The following is a 24,326-nucleotide window of genomic DNA, read 5'->3' as shown; positions in this document are numbered from 1 at the left end:
CCAATATAATGCTCTGCACCTACATTCTGGAAAAAAATATAACTTCCTGTGTATCGTCCACCACGAGTAAAATAACCAAACCAATTTGTATATTTATTAAATTGTATGATTGTATAATTGAGATATTTCACATATTTTGAATTATATAAGTTATATTTTTGGGGTATGGAAGATAGAAATGTGTTATATTTTTTTCAGAGTGGGAGTGCAGAGAGAAGGAGCGGAGTCTTTGTCCACAGTTATTTTAATTTTGTTTTGTGTTGTTACCTTTATTGTTACTATGAAGACTAGAGACCAAGAGGTTCAACTTATATGGGCGAATACTTCAGATTATAAGCCCAAAAGTAGTTATCTACATTAGTTCCAAAATCCTAATTATGATGTCGCTTTCGTTCCACGACACGTTCCTCATACAACACTGTGTGAGTGTCTGTTTGCAGACCCGTCAACACTTAATCATATACAACAATATATTTTTCATTATTTACAAAAATGGCAATAACAATTTGCGTCTTCCTATTAATCATAAATGAAGTATTTCATTCCGATTTACTCCATTTATCTTCTCCCGACTTCCAATTATCAATAGTTTGTCGATCGCAATGTCATCAATGTACATATTTTGAACTACCATTGATACCTAGTTTTGATCTCACTTTACAAACACGAAGATGAACCTCCTGGTTAGTTTTCATGATTGTTACATTTACGCATTAGAGATTATAACATTTAAATGCAAATTTTAATTTGTTATATTTTGTTCATCCCTTAACACATGGTTTAGTTACTGACTTTTTTATTACAGATTAAGAGGCACTGTAGTGTCTCACGCCAAGTGTACGCGCAGCGCAAAAGACAGAGTACCACTATTATGCGACACGACGTTTCGCGAAACACCTCGATTATCAGATCTCAATAATGACTGATCTGATCAACTTCTAAGTAGGCTCAATGCATAGCTTGGGTTTGATTTGTACAAGAAAAATGTTTTCATTTTTCTCCTACGTGCCCTACGAGCGGAGATATTGCGATCCAAAGTCTGAAATTGACAAATTTTCGATTAAGAAACGTCGTCGTCATTATTATTATTATCATCATCGTCGTGTATACAGTTCGTTCTTTTCGTCGAGATGGCACCCGCTCCGTTTTCTCGCGTGCGCCAGATAGCATGTATGACGCGATTTGCTGCAACGTCGACGACGACGATAGAGAGTGAGAGAGCGAGAGAGCGGGAGGGTAAGAGAGCGAGTGAATGACAGAGCGGGAGAGCGAGAGGGCGAGAGAGCGAGTGAATGAGAGAGCGAGAGGAGGAGGAGGAGGAGGAGGACGAGGACGACGACGACGAACTCAAAGCAATACCAGCTTCAGCGTTTGAAAAGTGTTTTGAGGACTTAAGCGTTGGCACATGTGTATTGCATCCGATGGGGCCTATTTTAAAGGTGACAAAATCAATATTGATGAATAAACAAGTAATTTGTGTTTTATTAACTAATTCCGGATACTTTTTTTGCAGAATGTATATTTATATTTATTTATTAAACGAAATAAAAAACAACGGGGTAAACTCTTTCTTTTTGAATATATTGACTGCTGTGCATAAATGTACTCAATATAATTTTATATTTTATAAACATGTAGGTTAATAATTTTAAAAACTTTGAGTGGCAGGACTATGGCTTTCATCTCCTCATATATTATAAAAAAAGAATAACATACTTTACACTACAAAATGTGTGAAATCACAACAAAATTACCTTTTTAAAAAAAGGTACAAAAAAACGCCAAGTATACGCGCCTGAAGTTCTTTCAAAAAAGGACTGTACGAAACTAATGATTTCAACAAATTGCGCCAACTACAATGGATATTTACGCAAACCAGAAAATCTATTATTTTATTATTACTCTTTGGCCGATATTCATTGTTGATTCTGATTTAAGATCATCTTAAGTACAATCATAAGATATTTGAAACCAATCACACAGTCGTATTAGCATCTTAAGACATTACTTCAGATCGTCTGGAAATAAGAACGGACTATGAATACTGGCCTTTGATATTAAAGTGCTATATCCAGATATTTTTATACGAATAAATATTTTAATACATATAAATATATTTATTAATACAAATAAGTGTTTTTTCAAAATACTTGGTGCTGCTAAACCGAATCAAAAATTGCCTTAGTATTTAAATAATCTAAAGATTACAATAATTTCCTCTAAATTACATAACAACTCGCTGAAATACATATGTATATGTACAAATGTAGTTAAACTTATTCTATGCTTAATTCTAATGTCACATACATATACAAACATGCACGCCTTCACAAGAGAGAAAGAAAGAGAATAAGGCAATATGATATAACACGGATTGTCGTATGTTATTGCGGATAATTGTTGATAACAAAATAAATAAAACTAAACATTCCTGACGAACCGCATGTATACTCATTGGATATGTATATTAGATATGTATACATAAATAAATTTAATGTAATTATATTTTATGCGCGAATTAATGTGCATCATTGTAATGTAAACAAGGTGCTGTCTGAGATGATTCAGGCTAGTACATTAAGGTGTTAATAACTCTTTAATCAAGAACGACGCCTCAAACTTTTTGAAGGTACTCTCACAAGTAACACTACCCAAGTGCCACTCGCCAATTTTCTTGAAACTTTGCACACATGTAGTACATCGAAAAACATTAGACACCTGTCTTTTTATTTGTGCTAACAACGCATTTTAAGGTTAGAAAACGCATTCGAAAAGGAGGATGTTAAAAAAAGTGTCGATTTCTGCTCAAAAAGGTGTAAGTAAAAGGGATAGTGTTTTTTATAGATTTGGACCTCCTGAATACTATAAAATAATTGAAAAGTGCGTGAGCGTTAGGGAACACCTTGAAAATTGCGTTTAAACATGGTATATTTAGAAATTCGGATGATATATGGAGCCACGACAAAATACGTCCGTGTGAGTTTTTTGGGAGGAAGGAGGCAGAGGAAAATAAAAATATGTTTTGTGTGCATTTGTGAGCGAAAGCGTAAGTAACTGAGTGTGGGGAAAGAAGGGATAATTTCATTCTCTGCCGAACCCGCAAGGAGGATGCGACGAGATGTTGGGTCCATTTTCTATTTTTTTTGTTTTGTATTTTCACTGATCACTGATTACTGATTATTACAAACACATCTCCTTTTCCCCCGTCCCCTTTCCTCAAAATACTCATACGGACGTATTTTGTTGTGACTCCATACATTCAATGCTCGGAATTAGTTGCCCTTTTCGGGCCGATTTCAGAAGCGACGCCTATCATTCCCCCACTACCGCTCGACGCGCGACGGCCGAGCCGCCGAACGCTGTGTCTCAGGGGCGCCACTATATGAGATATACGCTGAGAGCATTATCCCAGCGCCCTTTCGTCCAGTCATTACAATTTTTCTAGCTAAATAGGTTTTACTTTCACAATGAAAAGTGAAGTACTAAATTTTCAATTATTAATGTAGTATACACACACACAGTAAGAATTTTACAGTACACATTAATAATAAGTTAATAATTGAAAATTTAGTATTTACTTACTTATTAAAAGTAAAAATTAATTAGTAAGAAAAAATTTAATGGTAATAATTGAACGAAAAGACGCTAAGATTATGCTCGCAGCATACATCTTATACATGTATTACAAACATATTATACACATATGCATACACACACGCACATATATAATATATTTGTAACAATATATAATAATCATATATTATATAATATATGCATATGTGTATAATATATTTGTAATACATGTATAAGGTGTATGCTGCGAGCATAGTCTTAGCGTCTTTTCGTTCAATTATTATCATTAAAATTTTTCTTACTAATTAAGTTTTACTTTTAATAAGTAAGTAAATACTAAATTTTCAATTATTAATTTATTATTAATGTGTACTGTAAAATTCTTACTGTGTGTGTGTATACTACATTAATAATTGAAAATTTAGTACTTCACTTTTCATTGTGAAAGTAAAACCTATTTAGCTAGAAAAATTGTAATGACTGGACGAAAGGGCGCTGGGATAATGCTCTCAGCGTATATCTCATATAGTGGCGCCCCTGAGACACAGCGTTCGGCGGCTCGGCCGTCGCGCGTCGAGCGGTAGTGGGGGAATGATAGGCGTCGCTTCTGAAATCGGCCCGAAAAGGGCAACTAATTCCGAGCACTGCGGCATACATCATCCGAATTTCTGAATATATCATCTTCAAACTCAATTTTCAAGGTGTTCCCTAACGCCCACACACTTTTCAATTGTTTTATCGTATTTAGGAGGTCAAAATCTATAAAAAACTACTATCCCTTTTACTTACACCTTTTTGGGCAGAAATCGGCACTTTTTTAACATCCTCCTTTAACACTCTATAGCATAATGGTAACTAACGCTACTCCTGAGCGTTATTCTCTTACAGCTTTTACGACATTATTCTATTATGATTTCATTGTCTGAATGTTTGGCATTAATTTTACGAGATTCGGAATGGCAGATTCAAAATCGCGGACCGAATCGCAGAATTTTCAAAACTTTTATTTAAAGTCAGTTTCGAAGAAGTGTTTTAGACCCGTTATTACGATTTTGGTAACAGTTATATCAATCTAGGGGTGGTGGATGAAAAATGGCAAATTCAATATGGTGCATCCAAAATGGTGGACCCAAATTCCAATTGTTTTAAATTAGTTTCAAAAACCATTTTTGTGGTGGTTTTCGAGGTCACTGTTTACAATGTTAATAGTAGTTTGACAAAATTCCTCTAGATTGATATAACTGTTACCAAAATCGTAATCACGGGTCTAAAACACTTCTTCAAAACTGACTTTAAATAAAATTTTTGAAAATTCTGCGATTTCGGTCCGCGATTTTGAATCTGCCATTTCGAATCTCGTAAAATTGATGCCAAATATTCAGACAATGAAATCATAATAGAGTAATGTCGTAAAAGCTGTAAGAGAATAACGCTCAGGAGTAGCGTTAGTTATCATTGTGCTATAGAGTGTTAAATTTTCGAATGCGTTTTCTAACCTTAAAATGCGTTGTTAGCACAAATAAAAAGACACGTGTCTAATGGTTTTTGATGTACTACGTGTGTGCAAAGTTTCAAGAAAATCGGCGAGTGGCACTTGGGTAGTGTTACTTGTCAGTAAGAATATTTCAAGAATATATACCAATGTCAAGATCATTGAGCAGTTGACTTCCTTAATCTGGATTTGGGAAACTAAATATAGCACATAGAGTATTATGCTGAATGTTATTATTTGACATGTTTTATTGGAAGCATAATATATATGATAAATACATTTTGTATTAGAGTTTTATTGTATTTATTATAATTACAAAATAGTTATAATCTCATAATGTTGAAATTAATTTCATCTTTTACATGAAATGTGCTAAACATTGTTTGATTAATTATATAATATTGTTTAAATTTTTTTAATATTGTTTAAATATTTTATTATATCTCATTTTAATACATAATCGTTTTTATATTTATATGCACAATTATGTTTGAATTATATTTGTGTTGGATATTGGGATTCACCGATGATAATATAATATAATATAATATAATTAAGCGCGACTTGCTTATTTCAAACTAATATATTCGATTATTACTTAATTTGTACAAAATAAATGTGCTGTTTATATAATACACTATCTAACTTAAAGAATACAAAAATCAGAACAAGAAAACTATATACAAGGCCTGCCAACTAAACTTTCTGAATAAACTTGATCATAGATTGTAGATCACATACAAAGAAAGACATTACTAACTTAATAATTTTAATATTACTTTGTTTGTATATATGTCTTTTATTGCGTATTCTGAATTATTAGATTATAACATATTTGAAAAATTTACTGCTAGATGTAGGTATCTCAGTGCTCGTCAATGAATCGATGGGTCATGCAGTAGCCCTAACTTATCGGCCTGATTTACCCGTAGAGTCGATAAAATTGATAATGATAAACGCGCGCACACTTTGGAAAAGCGCATCGGAAAGAACACATTAGCAGTAATATAGAATAATAAGAAAAATAATATATAACTAATTTTTTATTTGTTCCTCCCTTCTTTCTTCTCTCTCTAATTTAGAAATGCATGGATTATTATTATATCTTCGTTTATCATTATCGATCTTATCGACTCTGCGGATACATCAGGCCGATAAGTCAAGGCTACTGCACGACCCATCGATTCATTGACGGGCACGTACAAGAATCATATACAACACAATTGTACAAAAAGATTATGTACTATAATGGCTACCAAAGTTATGGTAAATCTTTAGATTAGGGGCGACCTCACCGATTTCAATGACATATATTGTCAAGGACATGACCCTGAACAACATTCAAAAGATTTTAGCCGTCGCTCCTTGTTTGTTAAAACGTTATTAACAAAAAACGTTTAATAATTTTGCACTGTTGAATCATCGATATGATTCCGCATGGGTTTGACAAGGTTCGTGTCATAGACATTCTACGCCAATCGGGGTCCACCGCGGGCGGAGTAGTTCTCCTGGAGTTAGTTTATTTTTTTCGGGGATGCAGATGAAGGGACGAAACCGTCCACGCAAAGACTGTCGAGTCATCGGCACGATTCCACATGGGTTCAACGAGGTCTATGTTTTCGACTTTCCACGTAAAGCGAAGTCCTTCCCTCCTCTCTCGTACTTACGCAATGTCTAAGACACAGACCTCATTGAACCCATGCGGAATCATACCGATGATTTGATAGTCTGCGTGGAGCGGGTAATGCAGGGCTGCGCCCTCTACCTGCACCCCCGCCGAAAAAAATATAAACAAACTCCAGGGGGACTACGTCATCCGTGGTTGATTGGAGTGGAATGTCTGAATGAGCGTGAAAAAAAGACACGAACCTCGTCGAACCCATGCGGAATTAATAAGTTTGTTTTTATCATCACATATTCTCTTGTAAAGTTTTATTTTAGATCGTGGTATGCAAACTTTCAACAATGACTAATGAAAGATGACTGAGACACTACGAGAAAATAAACCGAATATGAAAGAATGTAAATAAAGAAGGTCAGGAGATTCGCACTGAAAGTAGTAAACAGTGTATCTCGCTTCACGTGAAACATTGAAAATCCATGCATAACTATTGGACTTATTTTGTTAATAACTTTTTAATAAACAACGAGTGACGGTTAAAACTTTTTGCAACTTAATCAGAGTCCTCGACAATATATGTCAAGGTCACTGAAATCGATGAGATCGTCCCTAATCTAAAGATTTACCAAAATTATTTTTAAACTAAAAGAAAGAGAAATAAATATTACTATAATTTTTCCATTCTATGCCTGAATTTTTATTTTATTACGATATATGTGATACTATCAATAATTCGAATATACAGGGTATCCCATTTTAATTAGAACAGGCAAATATTTGGAAATCACGGAATTTAAAAAAAAAAATGTTTCGTACAAAAGTTTTCTGGCTTGGAGGGGTCATAAAATGGTAGTAGGACATAAATTGATTTGATCTTGGATGATCATTTGAAGATCACGTGAAGCTCACCTTTAATTTCTTAAATGGATAGAAATCCCTATTTTTCAGTGGATATATTTGTAGCTTGTTACCTCGAGAGGTTTCCAAAGTACTATAATTAAGTATTTTTTCGTATTGTTTCGTTAAGTACTTTTCGAATTATAAGACTAGAAGTTTAAAAAACCGCCGACATCAGTATTACCTAAGGTATATCACATGGAGGTTGCACAGTTGGATTTACACCTTTGTTTTGTGTGTGTGTGTGTGTGTGTGTGTGTGTGTGTGTGCGTGCGCGCGCGCGCACTGCGCTGCGCTCGTACGCAGATGGAGACGCAGATCTCATGGCTCGTCATTTCCGCGGTAGTTTTTGGCTCCAAACTGTTCTCTAAACGCATACCTTATAGTAAATGTTTGAAATTATTGCCGTTCTGCTCGATACAGAGTTGAACTCTGTTAAAAATTTGCCACTGTATTCTGCAAGGTATGTGCAGAAATTCTGCAGGCGGCCACGATATTCATCATGTCAACTGTTGTTGTTGGTCGTCTGCGGTAGACGACGTCTTCGAGAATCCCAGAAAATATTTTAGGGAGGTCAAATTAGTTTAGATCAGATATTATTTGCATCGATGATACCATTAGTATCGTATTCATCGATAAAAGTATGTTCTGAAATTTTTATGATCTTCGTTCCAATTAAAGAAGAGTGACGCAGTCGCAAGTTCAATCCTTCAGAACGGTCTCTTAAAAAACAATTGTTTTGCATCATCCGTTGGGATTTACAGAGGTGTAAATCCGACTGCGCAATCTCCACGCGGAACGCCTTTGGTAATGTGCGGTACTGTAAACTTCAAGTCTTATAAGTTGGAAAGTACTTAACGCAAAAAAATACTTAATTATATTGATTTGTAAAATTCTCGACATAGGCTGCAAAAATGTGCAATGAAAAATGAAGATTTTTTTATTTAAAAACTTAAAGGTCTTCAAACGATTATTCAAGATCAAATCAATGGCACCATTTTATGTCTCCTTCAAGGCTATGAAACTTTTATATGAAACATTTTCTTCTAAAATCTTGTGATTTCTAGATATTGCCTGTTCTAATTAAAATGAAACACTCTGTACATATGCGAACGAAGTGAATGATTGAATAAAATATCTCCATTATGAATCCGATATCGACAGTAACGTGAAAAGTTTATATCAGCCATTAAATGATCGATGTTTAAATATAATAAATTCGCCAATGTTGGGCAATGTTCAATTACGTTGTCATGTCCAGACAATCATACTTTCTTTTTTCGCGATATAAACATGCGTATTTTAATGAAATTTTCTCCTTTATTCTTTTAACATTCTTTGTAACTTCTTGTCGCTATTTTGATCTTCCCGCAAAACATCGTTCATAAGTAACAATCTAACATATTTGGAGAAAGTGTGCTCACAATGTTTGAATAACGATTTGACATCATAGACGCCATAAAGGGACAATAAGGAGGTAACCTGTTTCTGATTTTCAGCTTCTGACAAGCCTGATCTGGGACTCGAGGAGCTTTTGAGCTTGAATGTGAAGTCACGCTTTGAAGTCTTTGAAAAGGCTAGCACAGAGAGCACTAATGAAATCGAGAAATCGCCGTCACAAATTGCCGTTAAACGATCACCTAGTATCCTCAGTAAACTGGCTAAGTAAGTTAAATCAATTATAAATTATATGGAGATTGATTCTTTACAAGATGTAAATTAATAACACAATGGATGAGAGAGAGAGAGAGAGAGAGACTCTTTATTAGCTGCAGTAGCTATTACATATTTCCACTACTAAATCTAAAATCGTCTCACTACATTAACTATACAATAATATATAAATCGCAATACAATATCACATACAATATACAAGAACTATACCACAAAAAAAACTATCTAATACCATCCTAAACTACCCCCACTCACCTGCCTAATCACCGCTCTCTAATCTTTCCTTTTCAATAATATGTCTAGATCAAGCGGGATTGTCCTGATTGCGCACATTAATCATCGGATACGAAGAAATTTTCGATCGGACACAGTTTCGATCAGACACAGTTTCGATCGGACACATTTTCGATCAGACACAGTTTCGATTGGACACATTTCCGATCGGACACATTTTCGATCGGACACAGATTCGATCGGACACAGTTCCGATCGGACACAGTTTCCATCGGACACATTCTCTATCAGACACAGTTTCGATCGGACACATTTATTACCAAAATATGTTTAATGATTAGTAAATGATTCCGCATGACTTCGACGGGGTCCGTGTCTTGGACATTCCACGCCAATCGGGGTCCACCTCGGGCGGGGTAGCCCGCCTGAAGTTTATTTATATTTTTTCCGGCGGGGGTGCAGGTGGAGGGGTTCGCCGAAGGCGAAGCCCCTCCACCTGCATTACCCGCCTCACGCGAATACTGTCGAATCATCAGTACGATTTCACATGGGTTCAAGGAGGTCTATGTTTTTGACTTTTCACGTCGTTGAACCAATGCAGAATCGTACCAATTATTCGACAGTGTTAGTGTGGGGCGGGTAATGCAGCTGGTGGGTGTGTCCGATAGAATCTGTGTCCGATCGGAACTGTGTCCGATTGAAACTGTGTCCGATCGAAACTGTGTCCGATCGGAAATGTGTCCGATTGAAACTGTGTCCGATTGAAACTGTGTCCGATCGAAACTGTGTCCGATCGGAAAATATTTTCGTGTCCGATGAGTAATGTGCGCAATCGGGACTCACTCGATCAAGCGATGCGGTAGCGTCGCGACGCCGAGTACATAAAGAACAAGGTTCCGAGCAATGAGAGCCACTGCATAGACGTTGCGCGCTACCAAGTAGCTTATCCGGAATTTCACGTCATCCAAACTTTCGATTAAAATATCTCAGAAACTAAAGCCTTATTTAAAAATTAATAATCGTTAAATCGCCAGGAAATAATATAACAACACAGTATTCTATTGACCACACTGGCAAATGTTTATTATAGCACAACGTTTCAGCCGAGATTCCGGCCCTTTTCAAGTGCAAGAAAAACAATAACAATGTTACTTTCTGGAAAAATAAATAACAAGTTGATACACAAATTAAGAAAAATATTAAAATCAAGTACAAGATTACAACTTACTGTAGGAAAATAGGCCTATATATCTAGCCGCTGCCGACCGTGATATCGAAAATCAGCGCCATCACGTGAGGTGACGACGTACCAGGGGCACGCCGCAAGGCGCGCGCATAAAACAATGAACATACAAAGACGCGCTCGTCCGCGAGACGACGATTGAGGTGTAATCGTTCGAGTCGACCGTCTGACAAAGGACGTATATTGTTGCGTCATTATAAAGAGTCAAATATAAGTAGTAAACGAATATCACGATGTTGTATTTCGTACCTGTAGACAACCGTAAGATCAAATTATCTTACATATCAGAAGTGGGATTTGCTATACGTGCCTTGTTGGTCGGCTAACCTAACGACGTGTACGTACGAGCATGGGTCGCCATCGTTCGCGTAACAGATCGCATCATGGCGAGGCGACGGAGAAAAGACGACGACGTTCTTCGTCGTCGACAACGAACGATGAGAGGGAACGAAGAGACGAGCGTTTCGAGCGATTGGAACGCATGGTAGAAAGTTTGGATCAACGATCGCACATGAGAAGTTCGTGCATGCAGAAAGGTGACGAAAAAATGATACCATTGTTTGATCCATCGAAGGATGACCTGGTAATTGAGAGGTGGATCGAGCATGTGGACGAATTGGTTGAGCAGTACGGCTGGAATAAACGTACGATCATGCGTTTGATTCCTAATCGCTTGAAAGGTCACGCACGGCAATAGTATGATACTCGTCAAAACGTGGCCATTTCGTGGACGGAAACAAAAGAGTTGTTATTACAGCATTTTCGTAAGTCCATTCCTTTTGCTAAATTACTAAAAGAGGCGGCACTGTACGGAAGCGTGCCAGGTCAAGCGCTGGGAGATTATTGCTTCCAGAAATTGAACAAGTTACGTAAGTTAAATGTTCGAATACCCGATAAATATCTTATTGACGCGGTAATCGGCGGGATTACGGATCCAATTGTTGCGAGAACGGTGCGTGCTGCACAGCATGCAGATGCGAACGCTTTGTATGCATTTATGACGGAATTGGATAATGTGGTGTCAAAAAGCGCGAAAAGTAAAGTTACGACGGATCACAAACGTGAGCGGGTTTCGAGTTCCTCGCGTCGGGAAAAATCGCAGACCGTAAACGAGGAAGACACGGCGTCGGCTAGTGAGGTTAGTGACGCAAAAGCTAAACACGCACAAATAGAGTGTTTTAATTGCGGTAAGGCGGGCCATATTGCTAGGAAATGTCGAAAGCCGCGCGTAGAGTGCGATAAATGCAAGCGGTTAGGACATTGTAATGATAAGTGCCCATTTAAGAAAGACGTGAACACGGTCGAGAAATCGAATCATACGACGAGCATGTACGTAGTCACGGTGCATGTTAACGGACATAAGGTAAAAGGGTTAATAGACACAGGAAGCGCTTGCACCTTGCTGCAAGCGTCAGTTGTTAATAAATACAATATAAATGTGCATACAACAGCAGAGTTGGTATTGAAAGGATTTGCCAGGCAAACGGTGGCCAGTAACAAGACTACGTCGTGCGAAATTAGAATTATGGAAGCAGTCGCGTGCGTTAAAGCTGTTGTGATGCCGGACGATCTTCTTATTTATGACGTGGTTATCGGACGAGATTTTCTAGAACAGGAACACGTTGTGGTTATTAAAAAGAAAAACGAATTGCTGTTGAAGCAAGTAGCTACGGTTGACGAGAAAATAGAACGTACATTCGAGGTTAATTGTGTTGATGTACTAACGACGGAAGCAATGCACATGGGTAACGTCGATGAGGACGCAAAGCAAAAGTGTGCGAAGTTGCTTGAGAAATATCGTGATTGTATTTCATTTACTATGAAAGAATTAGGCAAAACCGACGCTGTCGCGTTGAGTATACAGTGCACATCTGACGTGCCAATAGTTTACCGTCCGTATCGTTTAGCCGTGTCAGAGAAGCAGATACTGCGAAATATTATTCAGGAATTGTTAGAAAACGATATTATTCGAGAGTCGAGTTCGCCATACGCTAGTCCCATCTTGCTCGTAAAGAAAAAGAACGGCGAGTATCGTATGTGCGTAGATTTCCGGAAGCTAAATGCGATCACAGTTAAGAACAAATATCCGATGCCGTTAATTGAAGAACAGATAGATAACCTAGGCGGTAACAAGTATTTCATAGGACTCGACTTAGCATCTGGCTATTATCAAATACCAGTAGCAGTCGGTTCCATTAAGAAAACGGCGTTCGTGACCCCAAAGGGTCACTACGAATTTTTACGTATGCCATTCGGGTTGACCAACGGGCCGGCCCTGTTTCAACAACTTATGGACAAAGTGTTGGGAGAATTAAGAAACTCTGTGGCGTTCCCATATTTAGATGATGTAATTATTCCGTTTAAGACGATAGAAGAAGGAATAATCCGACTACGACAGGTGCTCGAAGTATTTCGAGAATATCATTTAACCCTTAAAATGCAAAAATGTTCATTCTTTGTTGAGACAATAGATTATTTAGGTAGAGAGATTAGTGAGCAGGGAGTCAGACCTGGAAAGAATAAGATCAATGCGGTATTGCATATGGAGGCTCCACGATCTGTGAAGCAAGTACGCTAATTCCTAAGGCTGGCTGGTTACTTCCGAAGATTCGTCAAGGACTTCGCAACGATAGCCGAGCCATTGATAAGACTGACTAAGAAAAACGAGCCTTGGGTATGGAATTTATCTGGTTCTGGTGCAGATCACAAGCGAGCCAGCAACTGGCTCAAGCAGAAAATTGAATCCTAAGTTCAAGGGGTCTTTTCGAGTGCGAAAGGTTCTTATAAACGACAGGTACGAGGTCGAAGACCTAAGAGAAGGGTTCAGACGCGGCAGGACAGTAGCAGCTGCTGATCGGATGAAACCCTGGATTGTGGTACACGGCAAATAGTTGCTAAGCAATTGATTCCGCACCATTACGGACTGTCTCATATTTGCGAACGGCGAACATTGGGTTCAGTTACCACGGACTGTCTCGTGTTCGCAAACGGCGGACATCGGGCTCAGTTAGATCTAAGAGAAGGATTCAGACGCGGCAGGACTGTAGCAACTGCTGATTGGATGGATACCTGAATTGTGGTGCACGGCGAATAGTTGCTAAGCATTGATTTCGCACCATGCCATTTGTTACGATATCGCGAATCCGCTTGCGCTATCATTTTCAGAATCGTTTCTAGTTGTTTCGTTTGTAGTTGAACTGTCAAAAGTTATTAACATTTGTTTAAATAAAAAATTGCTAACTTTTGTTGCGATATCTCGGTTCAACTACAAACGAAACGAAACAACTGCAAACGATTCTAAAGAAGACTGCGCAAGCAGATTCGAGATATTTCAAAATTTATAAAATTTACAAAAAGCAATGAGATCCCACTAAAAGAACCTCACAAAGGCAAAAATGTACGCCAAGTACATAAAAAATCCCACCTTGTACGCAACAAAAAGTTTAAAAAAATATTTAGAAAAATCAAAACTAAATATGTAATCAATAGTTAACTAACCAAGTACCTAGAAGTATTTAGAAGTACCTAGATGTAGCTAGAAGTACTTATTTTATCTAACTATTTTAAAGTTAACAGTGCTATTTTTTATCATGGTGAAAATGTTAACAATGGATATTACACGAACATGTTGCGAGCTAAGGGTACAAAATGGATTTCCGTAAATGATGTAAAAGTTGAGACATGTCATTGGCCTCGAAATGCTAAGGGTGCATACATATTTTTTTAGAAAAATAATAATCTATTAATAACTGTCAATCTGTTAATAATTAATAATAAAATGTACAAAAAGGAGTGAGATCCCTACAAAAACCTTTTTAAAAAAAGAAAAAATATTTACGCCAAGTACATAAAACGTATCGAACTTTTTAAAAACAGTGTAATTATAAAAAAACAACCTTTCTAAAAAAGTGTATTATGAAAATGTATTTCTTCAAAAATATACATGAAATCAATGCAATTAGCCAAGTATATCATTATTTATTGAAAAGTGAATTGTTCACAAATGGATATGAAATCAATGCAATTTATCTAGTATTTGTTTAAAAATGGATGTTGTCAGTGCAATATCCAAAAATTATATACAAGATGCATTCACAATTAATCCAAAAAATATATGAAATAAGTTGTATACATTCAAAAGTATATGCAACACAAGCTTAACGCATCCATTGTCTCTTCACGCAAATTCTAAGTCACATAAAACGGGCTTAAACTGACTCAAATGATCAACGGAATCATAGTGAAGCAAAAAACTTGGCGTGCCCGGGTTGTATTACGATGCAATAGCTCACCATACAAAATACAGTACAAATCAAGATACTGTTACTCAAGTTTATAAGAATTTTGTAAGACATGTCCAATGCGATCGTACTTGGCGTAAATATATTTTCTTTTTTTAAAAAGGGTTTTGTAGGGATAAAAATCTTTTGAAATTCCGCAATGTTCGCACGCTTTTTATCTCCTTCGGCAGATTATTATACATTCTGAAGCCCTCAAATAGCAACATTTTGTGTTCTTCGCTTGTTTTACACCTCTTAATATAAATATTCAACGTCTGTCTCGTATGAACTGTCCCCTCAACCACTTCAATCAGTCTACTCAAGTACCTAGGACACATACCATTTATCATCCTATATACTACAATACAAACATTAAATTGTACTCTCTCATTGACTGACATAAAATACAGTGCCTCTAGCATATCGCTAATTCGTACTCTCTTGTTACTGTCTCTTGTTGTTGTCTCTTGTTGTTGTCTCTTGTTAGAGATTTCGAAAAATATGACATTTTCGAAAAATCTAATTGCACTGTTATGAAGTAAATTAGAAGCCATAAAACTTTTACTTGAAACTTTTTTTTATATTTTTTATTGTTTCCACGGTATTCGCTAAGAAATATAAAAACCGATTTTTTTCAAGAGGGTGTTTCATCCCCTTAATAGCGATACGGGCCCGTATAAAAAAATACGTGTCTCATATCTTGACCTAGACAACAACATATTCAAAGCTTATCAAAATCGGCGTGTAGCACTTGGGTAGTGTTGCTTGTAAGTATGAATCGCATACCCTGATTTTGCAGTTTTTGAAGGTGTTGCATATTTGTTTTACTTGCTCCTAACAATATTGACGCACAATACTCTAACACAGGCGCAACGATCGTCTTATATACCGTACATCTCATTATTGATGACAAGTCCTCACCAACTCTTCGCAGAACCCCCAACTTCGTTCCAATCTTCCTACTAACATAGTTTATATGACTTGAGAAATTTAGATTTTTGTCTATTATCACACCTAAATATTTTATTTCACTCACAACTTCAAGCATTGTATTCTGTATATTTATTTTTATATTTTCGTCTACTACCTTATTCCTCTTCTCTCTAATTAACATGACTTTAGTTTTATTTACATTTAATACCAATCTATTTATATTCAACCATTCCTCTACTCTGGACATTTCTTCGTTCAATTGATTATTAATTTCAATGCTAGAGTACCCCGCCGTACATATAATAGCATCATCCGCAAATAGTTTTATTTCACTATTGTCACTTATTACCTCTGTAATATCATTTATATATATTAGAAACAGCAATGGTCCCAACACCGTACCTTGCGGAACTCCCAAATCCACTTCAATTGAATTAGATAATATTCCGTTAAACTTTACTCTTTGCATTCTTCCTAATAAATACTCCTTAACACATTTTAATACCGTACCTCCCACACCATACCACTGTAGTTTTTTTAACAATATTTCTCTATCCACAACTTCAAACGCTCTCTTCAAGTCCAGAAACACCACTCCCACCATTTTACCCTCTCCAATTTTCCTTTTCCAGGCTGTCAGCATACACTGAAGTGCTGTTTCACACGAATGCTTTGCCTTAAATCCCGATTGCCTTTCCTGTAGTAATTCATTTTCTTCCAAGTACCCTACGAGCTGTTTTTGCACCATTAACTCTAGTATTTTTTCATACACAGGTAATTTGTTTATCGGTCTAAACTCTTCCACTTTTATCGTCTTTGCAACCTTCGGTATAGGTACCACAATAGCCTCTTTACACTTCTCCGGGAATACCCCTTCCTCTAGCGATCTATTCAATAAATTACATACTTTCTTACTCGCTACTTCCATAACATACTTCATTATTTCCACTGTAATTCCCTCCTCAGTTCCTGATTTATTTCTTAATTTCATAACTGCGTTAACCAACGATTCTTCTTCTATTCTTTTAAATGAATAAAACGAACAATCAGTGTATCTATTCTCATCCATCCAACATTCTACTTTAATACCACTTCTTATCTGCCTTATACTATCTGTAAAGTATACTATCCTTATACTATCTGTAGTTAATATTATCCGCCATTACCTCTCTGTTGTTAAACAATCTGTTCCCAATTTGGATTTCATTGTATTCCTTATCTACTGGTTTACCTTTCACAATTTCCTTTAAAACCCTCCACATTTTTTTCGGATCTCCCTTATTTTTGTTTAATTTGTTTTCCAAGTGTTTTCTTTTTGCTTGCCTACATTTATCAACCGTTTTGTTTTCCTCAACAATCTAAAAGTTTCCCAATCTTCCCTATTTTTACTACTCATAGCTAACTTGTATACCTCATCCCTTTGATTCATTAATCTATTTATATTCTGCGAAAACCACTGTTTACTTCGCTGCATTTTCCTAATAAATATTTCCTTTTTAGGTACAACCGAATCTAGACTCCTAACTACTTCACGCACCACTCTATTCGCGAATTCATTAACATTATCGTTTTCAACTGCGCCATTTACATTCACGTTTATTATTTCTTTAAAAACCTCCACATTCATTCTCTTGTAATCCCTATATCCGATCTTCTTATTTCCTTTTTCTATTTTTTCATTTTCCCAATCCATTACCAAGGATGAATGGTCTGATATTCTCGGCGTATAGCATACCTCCACTTTCATCTCAACATTTGAATAAAACAGATCAATCAATGTCTCTGACGTTAGCCCGATTCTTGTCGGTTCCTCAACTAACTGTTTCAATCCTAATAAGTTCATAATCCTACTTAATCTATCTTGTACATGGTTATTTCTCTTCATATCGATATTAAAATCCCCTAATATAGTAATATTATCATATAATACCTCCAACACAAACTTTTCCTCCAGATAATCCAGAAATTTCGCATCACTACCACTTGGTGAGTGATAAACCAACATAATTAAACCTTTATAATTCGATTCTTTTACCCTTATTGTAATTGTCCATCAATTCCTATCACAACAATCGATACTATTTTAAATTTAAATCTCTTGTCTATATATAATAACACTCTCCCTGTTCTATTGCTATCTGAGTCACATCGCACACAATTATATCCCTCAATATACAACTCATGATCTTCCATCTACCCAGTTATATGCGTTTCAGTGAATCCTGCTATAGCTACTCTAAATTTTTTCATCAGCACATTTTCAATTTGATCTTTGTGTTTCAGAAATCCCTGCACATTTAAACATATTAAATTACTTTTTACTCTATTCGTTTCTATTGATTGCTAAATTGGGCTCTCTATTCTATTTTTCTGTTTTCCCAACTCTTTTTTGTAATATGGACATTCCCTATCATACGCTGTATGGTCCACTTTCAAATCTTTAATTTTAAATTTCCTACTCTTGTCAATACAATTTACGCACTTTACTACTTTATTTGAACAGGTTTTTGTCAGATGCTGTTCAGCACATTTTCCGCACACTTCATCCTTCGTACAAGTTTTTGCAACATGGTAATATCCGCAACATTTAAAGCATCGCAACACACTTACATACTCCCGTACTCTACAAATTTTCCATCCAATTCTGAGACTTCCTAACTGTAACAATTTTTCCCTTGTTCCACCATTTACTTCTGCAATTATTGATGATCCTTTTTGTTTTGTATCGCTCGATCTGTGTAATATCCTTCCCTCTATGCTATCACTCCTCAGTCCATTTTGAACCCTTATTATCTCCCAGAAATCCTCTTCATTTTCACAGTTCTCCTTATCTACATCCGAAATTCGTATTTTCAGAGATCTCGCTTTCAGCGCTTGTACTTGATATTTTTCCCCTATTCTCTCGAAACTCACTCCTTTAATTTATCCGCCTGCTGTTTATCCTCACACCCTACGACAAGCGCTCCATTCGCTACCTTTTTTACCTTTGTAATACCTACACCTAATTTCGCAATGTCAATTTTGTTCTTTATTTCCTTTTTTGTCAAATTACTAGACTTATCTTTATCTTCCTTAGGCCTAATAATTGTTACTGACTCCCTCTTCACCGCTCCACTATAAGTCTTCCTCCTATAGTCAGACTGCTCTCCTTCAATCGGCGATCCATCTTGCATTTTACTCTCCATCACTGCGTTTATCCTTTCATCAAACATTGCAATCCACCTGCATTCCATCTCCTTTCTTAATTTCTCCATTTCCTCATTAACAGTTTGTACAATAATCCTTCTAATTAATTCTTTACTTATCATTTCACCTTTCACCTCCTTCATTAACCTATAAATAACATCAATTTTGTTCTCTGCTCCTTTACTTGTCACTGTTGTATTTTTTTCATTGCAGATTCCTCCATTTACATCCGGTTTATTTCCTTTACTGCTTTCTCCCATCTCATTACCAACTTCGCGGCATATTGTGAATCTTTCCACTCTACCATCACATGGAACCAGTTCATTTACTGTATTATATATTTTATGCAGTTTACAACTACTATGATGGAAAAACCTATCACAATTTACACATTTGCACGCCTCAGTTTTAATTTCTTTTCTGCATTGCTTGCACGTTACAGGACCTTGGATCTTGCGATCCATAACTCCCTATTTTACCGACACCTCAAATCTCCGTCAGTGTTTATCTCTCCGAACCGACTTGTTTTCCTCTTTACACGATGACAATCCAGTAGACACATCCAACATGGCGAATCTCATAGTCTCATCCTTCAAACATAGTCACGATGACTTACAACAGTTTCCTACACCATCCACCTTGCTCAGCCCTCCGTGAAGTATCAGGTCCTGTCAATGCTAAATTGCTTTGACCAGTGACTGCAAAAGAAAGGCCCCGCAGGGCAGCAAACGGCAGAAAAACAATTCAAATGCACAGAGCAACCAAACATATGTCTAAGCTAACTCACCGAGAGAGAGAGAGAGGGGGGGGGGCAAGAAATCAGTGTAATTGTAATACATGTTTAAATTGTACACAAATAAGTATATATAGTATACTATAATAGCTTTAAATGGAAACATTTCGAGCCTGAATGCGCGGAATTTTAGCTTTGTCAACAATGAACTTTAATTCTCATTTGAAAAATATAAATATACACGGTGTCCAATAATGGAGGTACGCTTGTGAGGTGATATACTTCACTAGATTGAGTTGAGTAAAAAAGTCCTGTACTATTTTCCACATAATCACATAAAATTTAAGGTATTAAGTGAATAGGATTATTCGATCCGTTCTATCATCTCATGAACGTTAGTACAGGCACAGGCTAAAATGATGTCTTGCAGTCGCGCGCGAAATGTACAATGCGGTGCAAAAATTCGCTTGGTAAATGTAAGAGCCTTGATGTATCATGACATGGTTTACTCGTTGGATCGATAATAATCAACGTGCACGTTCATCGAAATATTCAAATATAATAACAAGAATTAGGAGCAACTACTTTTCTCTTTAAATAAATAAATAAATAAAAGGTAAATCTACCGATTAGCGTACCTACCTCCTATCATCTTGTCCTTGACATATATTATAGAGGTCACCTCTCTGAGTATCATTGTGCAAGTTTTAACCGTTGGTCGTTGTTTAATAAAAAGTTATTAACAAAAGAAGTTTAATGATTTTGCACGAATATTCAGCTGTCTACGCGAACCAAGAACATAATATTGACATATATTACAAAGGTTACCTTCCCGAATAACCCGCACTAGATTTTAGTCGTCGATCGTTGTTTATAAAAAAGTTATTAACGAAAGAAATTTTGCAAATATAGTAGTTATTTTGAATATTGAAAGATATAAACGACGAATATGTATATGAACGAAGGAAGGAAAGTCATTTAAAGCAGTGAATCGTTAATATATAGAATAGTTTCTTTTAATATAAGTACAAAGTATTCTTCACTTTAACCAAAAGCATAAACAGTTAAATACAAAGTATTCTCTGCTTTAACCTAACCTAATCTAACCTAACCTAACCTGGTTAGGTTATATTTTCCGAAACTGGAGCCTCGGACACATACGCTCGTTTTCAGCCCTCTTTGCGGGAGGGCGGGGGGCAGGGGCTTCCCCCCCGCCGGGATCCGTGCCGTGTACCAGGTGATCAAAATCTGTTACACTGGTTCTGGCGGGAGGAGCGAAGCCCCTGCCCCCTGCCTTCCCGCGAAGCGGGCTGAAACCGAGCATATGTGTCCGGGGTTCCAGTTTCGAAAAATATAACTTTTTGCTGGTAAACCTGAAGAAAAGGGGAGCCATCTCCAATGACCTTGACCTTGACATATGTTATAACGGTGACCCTTTTGATTGACTTTCAAAAGATTTTAGCCGGCGCTCGTTGTTTATTAAAAAGTTATTAACAAAAGAAGTTTAATAGTTTTGCATGTGTTTTCAGCAAGCGAGGCAGCATGTACGCATGCTGCGGGGGGCTCCACTTCCAAAAATCTAACCTAACCTAACCTATCCCGTTTTTTTATTTTGCAAAGTACATGCGTAAATACAGTGGGTTCCGTCCCCCCCTGCGAGGTGGTTCCACTTCCAAAAAATCTAACCTAACCTAACCCAACTCATCCCCTGTTTTTTATTTTGCTAAGTACATGCGTAAATACAATGGGTTCCGCCCTCCCTGCGAGGTGGCTCCACTTTCAAAAAATCTAACCTAACTCTTCTTGTATTCGTAGTCAGTCACTTTCGTTACGCAGTCTGCTACAAATCTTTGAGATATACATTCTGTAGTAATATACTCTATTACGTGAAAATATAATAATAATGCATTTACACGAATTCTTAAATTTAACATACAATTACGATAATCTAATACAATAGGTAGGTTAAAGCAGAGAATACTTTGTAAATACTTATAGTAAAACAAACTATTCTAAATATTAACGATTCACTGCTTTAAATGACTTTCTTTCCTTCGTTCATATACATATTCGTCGTTTATGTCTTTGAATATTCAAAATAACTACTACATTTTCGAAACTTCTTTTGTTAATAACTTTTTAACAAACAACGAGCGATGGGTGAAACCTAGTGTGGGTTGTTCGGGAAGGTGGCCTTTGTAATATATGTCAAACTCAAGTCCTTGCTTCGCGTGGACAGTGAAAAATTCGTGCAAAATCATTAAACTTTTTATGTTAATAACTTTTTAATACATAACGAGCGCCGGCTAAAACCTTTTGAAGGTCACTCAGGAATGTGTTCTCTATAATATATGTCAAGGTCAAGGTCATCGGAGATGGCTCCCCTTTTCTTCAGGTTTACCTTTTTGCTTGTCGTGGACAGCTGAAAATTCGTACAAAATCATTAAACTTCTTTCGTTAATAACTTTTTAGTAAACAACGACCGACGGCTAAAACCTTTTGAAGGTCAACTCAGGTGGGTGACCTCTATAATATATGTCAAAGACAAGGTGATAGGAGGTGGGTACGCTAATCGGTAGATTTACCAAATAAAAATATATATTAGTATACAGGGTGTTTCCTAAGTAAGTAGACAAACTTAAGGAGGATATTCCTTGGCTTATTTTAAGAAGAAAAGGTCATATAAACATATGTCCTAAACTGCTTTTTTATTTTTGAGCGTGTACGTCAATCAATGGAAAGGAGAGTTGAGGCGTGTATCATGGCTGCAGGTGGACATTTTCAGCAGTTACTGTGATGTTATTATTTTTCTTTTTAGTTACTATTTTCTTTTTCGTTATAATTTTTCTTTTTGGTTACTATTGTTTTTCATTTATTTCATTTGCAATAACACAAACTATTCTATAATAAACGAAAAGTGAACGAAAACAGTGATGTACTTTTTTTTGGAAAACAAAGCAGTTTAGGACATATGTTTATATGACCTTTTCTTCTTAAAATAAGCCAAGGAATATCCTCCTTAAGTTTGTCTACTTACTTAGGAAACACCCTGTATAGATTATACAGGGTGTCTCGTAACTCTGTTACCGCCGGTTAATGGCGTATAGTTTGGATTTAGCTGAGTCGAAAAGTCCTGTACCATTTTGCGATTTTTGCAATAATAACCGAGTTATTAATGATTGATATTAACGTATGAGAGCGCGGTTCGTGCAGCGAAGCCGTCGGTAGTAGAGCACAGTGAGGACACATGGAGGCAGTAATGCCAGAAAGCGTGCGACGATTCGCGAAATCATTCCCACTCCATCCCCACCGCAAAACACGCTTCTTCTCCTACCGACGGCGTCGCTGCACGAGATGTGCTCTCATACATTAATATCAATTGTTAATAACTCAGTTAGTATTGCGGAAATCGCAAAATGGTCAGGACTGACAAGGAAATCTCCCCAAGGAAGTGGAAATCTCATAATAATACCAAACCTATACAGATGTGTTATTTGGGTCACCAAAAAGTGAAATTCATAAGTCCCATCTTTGCGATATAAATACAAAAAATATTAAATATGTAAATCTTTAGAATAAGAACGAACCCTACTCCAATCACCTTGACTTATGTTGTCAAAGACATCCTCCCAAGTGACCTTCAGGTTTTAGCCATCGCTCATTATTTATTAAAAAGTTATTAACAAAAACCGTTTTTATATAGCACGAATTTCTAGCTGTCTACATGAAAGGAGGAATTACGAGTTGAGTTAGGTTAGGTTAGATTTCTTGCGGTGAGGGGATACAGGGAGGGACCCCACCCACAGCATAAAACACTGGAATCTGCAAATCTATAAAACATCTGTCGTGAACGTTGGAAGTGTGGGCGGGTGAGGGGCCGCAAGAAACCTAACCTAACCTAACCTAACTCAACCCGTAATTCCTTCGCGTAGACAGCTAGAAATTCGTGCAATATAAAAACGTTTTGTTTCAATAAAAGTTTATTAAAAAGTTAAACTGTTTAATAAACAACGAGTGACGGCTAAAACTTCTAAAGGTCACTCGAAGGATATCCTTGACAACATATCATGACAGGTCAAAGCCAAGGTGAATGGAACGGGATCCGTAATTCTAAAGATTTACCTATTCGATATCTTTTTGTACTTATGTCCTGCATATATCGCAAAGATAGGGCTTATGAATGATGAATTTCACTTTTTGGTGACCCAAATAATAGAGCTGTATAGGTTTGGTATTATTATGAGATTTACACTTGGAAGGGTTTTCTTGTGAGCTAAGTCAAAACTATACGCCATTAACCGACGGTAACAGAGTTATGAGACATCCTGTATGTGTTACTTGTTGAAAGGTACTTTGGAGACAAGAAAAAATTTATCAAACACGTATTTGTACCAAGCACAACTTATTGATTAATAACCATATGAGTTGAACATTTGTAATCACTATGTGCATATTTGTTT

General features: G+C 36.6%; 1 protein-coding gene across 25 annotated transcripts in view; it reads left to right on the top strand.

Annotated features, from left to right (window-relative positions):
- LOC105279165 (myosin-11) overlaps nt 1-24,326 on the top strand; it is a 262,296-nt gene that overhangs the window by 111,953 nt on the left and 126,017 nt on the right. For all 25 annotated transcript variants that reach the window (XR_003407559.1, XM_026975501.1, XM_026975505.1 and 22 more), the window contains one exon: nt 9,083-9,248. Coding sequence is in view for 24 of the 25 variants with exons in the window: in XM_026975501.1 (XP_026831302.1) it covers nt 9,083-9,248 (166 nt within the window). In the remaining variant the exon portion in view is untranslated. The remainder of the gene's footprint in view (nt 1-9,082; nt 9,249-24,326) is intronic.

Source organism: Ooceraea biroi, chromosome 2 (genome assembly GCF_003672135.1).
Source record: "Ooceraea biroi isolate clonal line C1 chromosome 2, Obir_v5.4, whole genome shotgun sequence".
NCBI classification, from domain to species: domain Eukaryota; kingdom Metazoa; phylum Arthropoda; class Insecta; order Hymenoptera; family Formicidae; genus Ooceraea; species Ooceraea biroi.
The sequence above is the reverse complement of the archived record's forward strand: the minus strand, read 5'-3'. Positions and strand labels throughout refer to the sequence as shown.